General features: G+C 29.7%; 1 protein-coding gene across 1 annotated transcript; it reads right to left on the bottom strand.

The window, feature by feature from the left end:
* Positions 1-233: 233 nt before the first annotated feature.
* On the bottom strand, positions 234-4,117 carry LOC102580753 (phospholipase A1-Igamma2, chloroplastic-like). The gene is made up of 4 exons (XM_006349685.2): positions 3,460-4,117; positions 3,106-3,350; positions 2,228-2,719; positions 234-595 (listed from the first exon to the last, which is right to left on the bottom strand). The coding sequence occupies exons 1-4, from the start codon at positions 4,012-4,014 to the stop codon at positions 364-366; spliced, it is 1,524 nt and encodes a 507-aa protein (XP_006349747.1). The 5' UTR covers positions 4,015-4,117; the 3' UTR covers positions 234-363.
* Between the last annotated feature and the right edge of the window lie 4,473 nt (positions 4,118-8,590).

Genomic DNA, 8,590 nt, shown 5'->3' with positions numbered 1-8,590 from the left:
AATTTGATATGATAAAAGACAAATTTCATAGTTAGTTGTATAGTCTTGTTAATTTCTTTATGCGAGATTGTGTAACATCTTGTATTAAGCATTTCCTTTTTTACCAAGATGCATATGTATATCGGAGGTAAGGTCTAGTCCCCTCCTTATCTTTTTGCGGTTTTTCATAAATTGGTTATATAACGTATATCTTGCGATTCTGTGTTGAAAAAACTTTAGAAAAAAACTATAACTAATCTTGACAACGCTATAGGTGTGTAATTAAATAGCACGTAAGTATTTACCATTACAAGAACGATCCCGTTAATTATAATTAGAGTACATATACTTAATTATTTCCTTGATTAATTAAAGAAGATTAAATTAAAGTCCTAAGTGTTTGGGATGATGGTGAATATCATGAGGATGATCATCAAGTCTAGGACGTTCAGGTTGAAGCCAACGTCCATCTTTGTCTCTAATCATGCCTTTGTTTTCATCTTGTCTCCAATTGGGAGGAACACAATAATGATCTTTCAAAAAGTCACATGCTTTGTTCACTAATGCTATGTCTCTTCCCTTTTCAAGCACGAATCTTCTCCCTTTTCCATGATATCTGTGTACATATAAACACAAATTAATCAATAGTGATATAGTATTAAAGTATCTAATTCTACGTTTAAGAGTTTAAACTGTTAAAAAAATCATACTTTTAATACAATATATATATATAGCTATGTCTTCATTACGTCCCTTATGTGAAAGCTTAAGTCTTTTTTTATTTTTATTTAATTTATGATAGTGATAAAGAAATTCAAATTATTCAAGACTATGATCTGAAATGATATTGAAGTGTGAAAATGATCTTAACATCATTCAAACTTTTGTGCTTAAAAAGAAAAAAATGTAATCATTTCATCTAAGGTTTAAGATATATATATTAGAAAAACCATACTTTTAAAATTTAATTATGACTTTGACCTGAAAAGCTCACGATGTGCAGAATAATCACACTATTTATTTTTACAAATTAAATTTAGGGGTAGAGCTACAAATCAATCCACTCAAGAAAGTTTAACAAAATTCAATAACTTTGTTTCGATTATATATTTGACTTCAAATTGTTGTTGGAATTAGAGTGTTTACTTTTTAGACAGTATGGAATCATGTGAATAAGATTTTCTATGTCTAGAAATTCCAAAACAAGATATAATAATATATGGCCATGCCCATTAATAAACAAATGTATAAGTACATGATTCATCTTACTATATTCATTATTAAAAAAATATATGATGATGTTACTTGTCTTTGTTTATTATTTTTCATTTTTGAAGTCTTCGTCTATGCATCTGTTCAAGATAATAATAATATGCTCAACTTTAAATAATTCCAAATTCCAGTTGTCTACCTTACAACAACCTTAATATATAATTTTAATGTCGAATCAGAATCAATAGTAATATAGTATGAAAATATACAACATATTTTCTGTTATATAGAAGATCTCATCTCCATTTAACATTTCGTACCAGAATCTTCAATTTAAACTCCTTTCAGACGTGAACTTATTTTTTTTATTATCAACATATGGTTTTAGAAAGTTTTCATATGTCCACAGCAACTTTGATTAATTATTATACGGGTAGCCGACTTTGGTATATAATTGTATAAATATATTTTTATATCTTCATTTTGATAAGTTTAAACTCTTTTGTCATCATCTGGCTGCCATATATAATAATTATACATGTTAAAATTTGTAAAAAAATAATAAAGATTTAGCATATATATTTTTTTACTATGAATTTTATTCAATTGTTGCGTAGTATTAAACTATTGTTATTAATTATTCACAAAAAAAGAAAATTTTGTTTCAAATTATATAGACACTCTTTTTTTTTTTTTTTTTTTAATCGTGGTGTTAGGGCTTGCTTTTGCACACCTCAACTAATTCCATGGAATACCTGTCACCTCCCACCAATAATAGATATCAAGTAACTTTGTCTACGAAGACTAAAACATATAAGAAGAATCACCTAGTGTTTTTTTTGTCTCTGTGAGTTTTTGAACTTGAAACCTCAGGATTCTCAACCTCTTCATTGACCACTAGGTTGTCATACCCTTGGTGCTACGAGATGATGGTTATACTCACCCAAAAATCTAAAACTTTTTTTTTTTTTAATTAAACAAATCGTGTCTAATCAAACAATTTCACGTAGAAGAGTAGAGTTGAAGGAAGACTAACCCGTCAAGCAAGTGCAAATGAGCCTCCAAATTATGTGCACAAACAAGATCACTAGTTGGTTTCAAAAAAGGTGAATTCTTATGATCCAAAGCCAACTCCACACCAACATGTGAATAACTCCATGGCAACTTTTCACATATCTTCATAACCATAGATGGTGAATGCTCATTCAACACTAATCCTGGTGATTTTGGCACAATATCATGAACATTCACAACTCTCAACACTTTCACACCTAATTTTTCAATTCTTTCTTTGAACCTTACATTACCAACTCTTGGCCCTGAAAACGAAAATACACAAATTGGCACAGCACTTGTATCCGCCTTTACATTTAAGCCCGTTTCCACTATGTCGTACGCGCTTAATATCGCTAGCGCGCTGCCTAAGCTGTGCCCGGTAACCGTTATGCTCATTTCCTCGTCTGGATACATTTCTATTAATCTTTTCACTTCCGTTAGTATCTGTTCTCGAGCTGAAAACTTGCAATACCTGCATAAATCATTCAAAAGTTAGTAACAAATATGAATTCTGGAAAAAAAAAGACATAAAACTGTGCGCGCTCTCTCTAACAACTTAACCTTTTAGATAAGATGATTACACACTTCAACATGATATCAGAGCAGATAGAAGTACTAAGGTCGAATTATGTGTTCTGTCTAACAGGTTAAGCTTTTAAATAAAATGGTTACACACTTCAACATGGTATCAGAGCAGACTGAAGTACTGAGGTTGAATTATTTGTTTTGTCTAACAGATTAAGCTTTTAGATGAATTTGTTACACACTTCAATATGGTATCAGAGCAGACAGAGCTATACCAAGATCGAATTTTGTGTTCTATCTAACAGTTTAAGTTTCTAGATGAAATGAACATACCTGCACTTCTCGTCTTTGTCAGTGTAAAGATCAAGAAATCCAGACTCGACCTTGACATTAGGATCAGGGCAAGGTATATTATCTGAAGAAATCGGACGGAGATAATCCATTAAATCAGCAATCCATTCCAAACGAGTCACAGTACCTCTCCATGCAATTGTTATGTCACGACGCCCTAACCGTTTCGTCGTTTCGTCATTTGAAACCGCAACATAACCAATCCAATTCGCGTTTTTACTCCATATCTATTATTCCGACATAACATAATTAAGTAAATAAAAATACATCTTTTTTCTAATAATTTTGACTTTTCAAAAGAGACAGTCATACCAAACACACAAAAATAAAAGTTACCTTAGGCCAACGCGATTGCTTGAAGAAATTTGGCAAGTTAATATTTGAAGTTGCATATAGATAACGTGTGATATCGTACCCATATTCAGCCATCCCTAATCCATCAAAAAACTTACGCCTTGGAAATTTGCAACTCCCACAATATTTAGAATATGGATCGAAATCGAAAGCATCGTAACAAGCTTGAGCCATTTCTCCGTAACGAATTAATTCGTTACGTAGAATTGGATCCATTGGATCAAGCATACCTACCCAATCATCTTGACCATGAATTTCTAGCCATCGATCTACTACTTCCGGTTCATAAATTTTCGTAGTGTTTTCACTTTCTTCTAATTGATCGATGGATTTGTTGATCTTTTCTTTTTCGAACTCGTTAACGACAGATGTGAAAGATTGGCTAGTTTTAGAGGACAAAGAGCGTGTTCTGGTTGACGACTTGACTCTAGTATGGAAATTAGAGGGAGGAAGAAATGAATCGGCGGGTTTGAAATTAGTTGTACCTTTGTGCTGATGGGGTGTACATGTGAGAATGGAGTTATTGAGGGAAGCCATTGATGAAACAAAATGAGGTCAATGATGAGATAGCTGAGGAGGGGTTAATTATGTATTGGGATGATGAAATAATGGTGGTCCTGTTTTATATAGTAAAATATGGAGTATAATAATTTATAAGAAAGATGGAAGCAACATTGATATAATATACCAGTGTGGGTTGTGCTAGAGTGGTGACACTATTTCACTCTTAATCAGAGATTTTGAGTTTAAATTTTAAATATGGAGAAAATTTTATTGAAAACATCGCACACAAAATAGGCCTTACGATGTACAATTTGAATTTAATCAAAATTTAAATACGAACACTGAATACCAAATAGAAAAAAAAAAAAAAGGTTAAGATAATTCTAGTAGTTTCAAAAGAAAGATGTAAGGTGGTTTTTTAAAAAGAAAAAAGAATGGAAGCGAGCTTGATATATATACTCTACTCTCTCCATCGATTACTTTTATTTGTTCATTTTAATTTTTTAAGGATTAATAATTAATATAAGGATTTTATCATAAATTTATTTTTAAAATATTAGATAAATAAAAATAAATGAAGAAGTAATAATTAAGGTCTGCATAGTCAATAATTTGAATACTGTTTATGTGAAGAAAAATGAAGTGCGCGTGTATCACATGGAATAATTTTGAATACTAGTAGGTAATATTCTTGGTGCTTTGGAGGTTGACCTAAATGGATTTCTCAAGAAGGTTCCGATCGGGCGGACCTAGAGGTTGCCGAGGGGATTCATCCAAACCCCTCGGTCAAATTATTCCGTAGTATATTTAAGGTATTTAAAAGATTTTTTACGTCTATATATTAATTTTGAACTTCTAATTAAATGTAAGATTAGAGGTTTTCTTAGTGGTTGAGGGGTTCAAACTCACCTTGAGTTTCCAAGATCAAATTTTAGGCACTACTTTTTTATTTTCGAACCTCCTTAATGGAAATCCTAGATCCGCCACTAGTTCCGACTTATAATTTTTTTGTTTTATTTTAATATTAACTTTGTTATAACTTGCTTTCAATTTCAATATAATACGTTTAAAATGAATGAAGTAGTACTATTTATTTATACTTTAACTATTTACCTAGAGTTAGTTAAGAATCATTAAAAGCATATATAATATTAATAAAATTAGTAAACAAAATTATATTGCAAATTCATGTACCCCGTAACCACTTGTGATGAACTACAAACTTCAATTCATTTAAAGGAAACACACAAAACTAATTTTAATGAAATAAAACGTATATTATAATAGCTTACCGTATTATATTGACTTTGAAAATATTGTAATAAATTTTTCACATAATATATACGACTTTCAAAATTTTATCGTTGTTTTTCCTTATTTAATCACCATTGGAGTTCTAAAATAGATTGGTAATCGAAAATTTGACTTGATGATTTTGTTTGTGTTTGAGCTTTGAAGCCAAAATTTGGGTTAGAAAAATACGATTTTTTTGGCTTGGTGAAGTTATAGATCAAATATGATATCGAATTTCAAGGTTGTGGAAGAACAATTTCATTTATGCACTTGTAAATATTATGTATATTACGTATATATATCACTTGTTTATCATAGATAACATTGATACACATGACATATATATAATGCTATACAACAATCATCTTTTTCGCGAAATTTGATTTCGATTTTTTCTTTCTTTATATTAAAATAAGTTCTAAATGTATCCAAACTTTATTATTGACTCCTCCAAGTTATTCCAGTAAAATCGAGCCAATTGATTTTCAACACAAAAAAATTGGTTGAAATTAATGATAAAAGAAAGATACTTGACAAATTAAATTGTAAAGAAATTGGGGAATTCATGTGGAAACAAAGTTTATCACTTACGTATGATCGTATCAGCCTATTTTGGTTTATACTTAATATGCAAATGGAGTTAAATTGTTATAAATTAAGAAATTTTATTAAGTAATTTAGTAATTTAAAATTTTGTGTAAAGATAGGTAAGTTTTTATAAAGACAAACAAATGTAATCCCATGAGCACTTTTTAAAAAATTGAAAATTAAGGTTTTGCTAGTGTTGATGTCCAACATTTCAATATTTGGATGTAAATAAAATTACTAATATTAATTACAAAATTAGTAGAGAGATATTTTTTTTCTTACCAAAGTTAAAAGAGTGTTTTTCCAAACTCAATCTTTTAAGTTTTAACTATAATTAAGGTACTCATTAAATTAATTTAATTTAGATCTTTAGTAAATAAATAAGACAAGCATCACTGATCAAATGTACTCTCTCCATCCTTAAATAAGCGATATTTTTAGCTTGGAGCCTTGGACATACTCCTTAAGAAACTACTCACCCCTAAAAATTAAAATATATTTTTACCAATTTATTCTTAATAAATATCTTTAAGAATATATAATTCTTTAATAGTTATTCGATTACGTAAAATTAAAATAACATTATTAATATCTTCTTGATTATAGAGAAGAAGTATTTTAAGAAATAGGGACAAGGTGTGATGGAGTCAAATCCATAATCAATATCTTTTGTGAAGAGATTTTGCTACTAACGAATTGATTTGTCCCCACCCAAAAGCATTAATAACTGACGCAAAAGGTATGAATGGTCCTATATATGCTTTAATTTGGTTGTTACATTATTGTTTACGTCTCTCCTTCCAACTTGAAACTTGTGACCCTCTCAATAAATATAAATGTTCGAGTTGTCTTCATCTCTAAATTATTCATATTTAACTTGATATATCTTTTAAGAAATAATAAATAAAAATAAACGGAGGAAGTATTTATTAATATACAAAAGTTCATGTCTTGTATTGAATTATTGGACATTGTAGAATTAAGGTTGCATGACCATCTCCCACCAAATTAAACCTCTACAACGACAAGAATGAAGTTTTTCTCTATATAATTAAGTTATTTTATTAAAATTAAATAAATGGAAATGAACTTAGGAAAATGAAGCTAGAGGCATAATACATAAATATGATCTTTAACATGGTTGTAGGTGTCAATTATGATCTTTAATTTTGGGTGTGCACAAGTAAATACTTTAACTTGTATAAAATTGAACAAATAAACACATTCGTCCTACATAGCAATTTATTGTCCTACGTGGCATCCTATGTGTATTATGACACGTGAGATACGTGTGTCTACTTGTTCAATTTGATACAAGTTTAAGTGTCTACTTTGTGCACACTCAAAGTTGGAGGGCTTAAATATCAGCTGAAATCAAGTAAAAGGGCATATGAACTCTCTAAAGTTTCATCTAATGGTCCCTTATATACATATACTCAATTTAGAATTTTCACTAAGGAGATTCAAAAAATAAAAATGTAATGTTTGGTATTTGAACTTAAAATATTAAGGTAAATTTTAAATCCCTAAATCACATCTAATTTTATGTTAGGAGAATCAAAATCTATAATATAAATAAAAACTAAAAACATATCTTATATATTCATTGTAATTTTTTGTTGAGAGGATTTAGGTGAACATCCTCAAAGGTAGGCGCAGATCTAAATGGGAATCTAGAGGTTCACGTGAACCCAATAGCTTATGCGTAAGCTCTCTATATGTATTAAGAATACACTAAATATCGATAAATATTTGAATGTGAACTCATTATCATTGTTTATTAACTTAAGATGATCACTATAGGAATCCATGAACTTAAATACGCCCCACTTATATACCAGCTCTTTGATATATAATTACTTCATGTAGTTGATATACTTGATCTCTTGTATGTAAACATTATATATACATACTCAAATTGATATACCAAAACTAGATGGAGGTTGCCCCGTGCCCAATACATATGACGCGGCAATAGTTAGGGCGAGAATAGTCAGGAAGAAGCCCTAGATACATCAAAGTAATTGGTTTCATAAACAAACATACATATGTGTATCGATTCTCCATTCAGTTTTGAGGATCAATCAAAACTACGAATTTGCAATGAATGGATATCTGAACTCCCTCATTCAGATAAAATATAGCCAATGTCGTCATTGTACCAAACTAAGAAAACGCTTGGTCTGTCTTCCACTTCCAGCATTTGGTTAAAATAGAAAATATTTTTGTGTTGTCACACACATATATAGTGATTGCGGAGCAACAATAGAATAGTACTAAACCACCAAAACTTACATTTTCATCTTGCACAATTATAGTTTGGAAATGTACGGCTAATTAGCGGAGAATAATATTTATCCACCACCTGAACTTAGCATGTTCATTTTTTGATTATTATGCATGCCAATAGTAAGCATCGGCAGTAGAAGCTACACAAAGAATAGTGAAATTGTTAGAATGAAATTAGCCACGTTTTAATGTACAGTGAAGTGAAAAGTCAAAATTGCCATTAACTTACATTTTTCTACTTATATATAAGAGGGAGTTTATGATGGGACATTGAAGGGAGTTTATGATGGGACATTTCAATGTCCCATCATAAACTCCCTATATAATATTCTATATAATAATATAATATAATAAATCATTTTTTCTACTATATAATATATATAATCTATATTTATTTTCTAAGGGAGTTTATATAATATATAATATAATATAATATAAT

This window comes from Solanum tuberosum, unplaced genomic scaffold, assembly GCF_000226075.1.
Source record: "Solanum tuberosum cultivar DM 1-3 516 R44 unplaced genomic scaffold, SolTub_3.0 scf00110, whole genome shotgun sequence".
NCBI lineage: Eukaryota > Viridiplantae > Streptophyta > Magnoliopsida > Solanales > Solanaceae > Solanum > Solanum tuberosum.
Note: the sequence above shows the minus strand (reverse complement) of the source record. Positions and strands in the feature narration are given on the sequence as shown.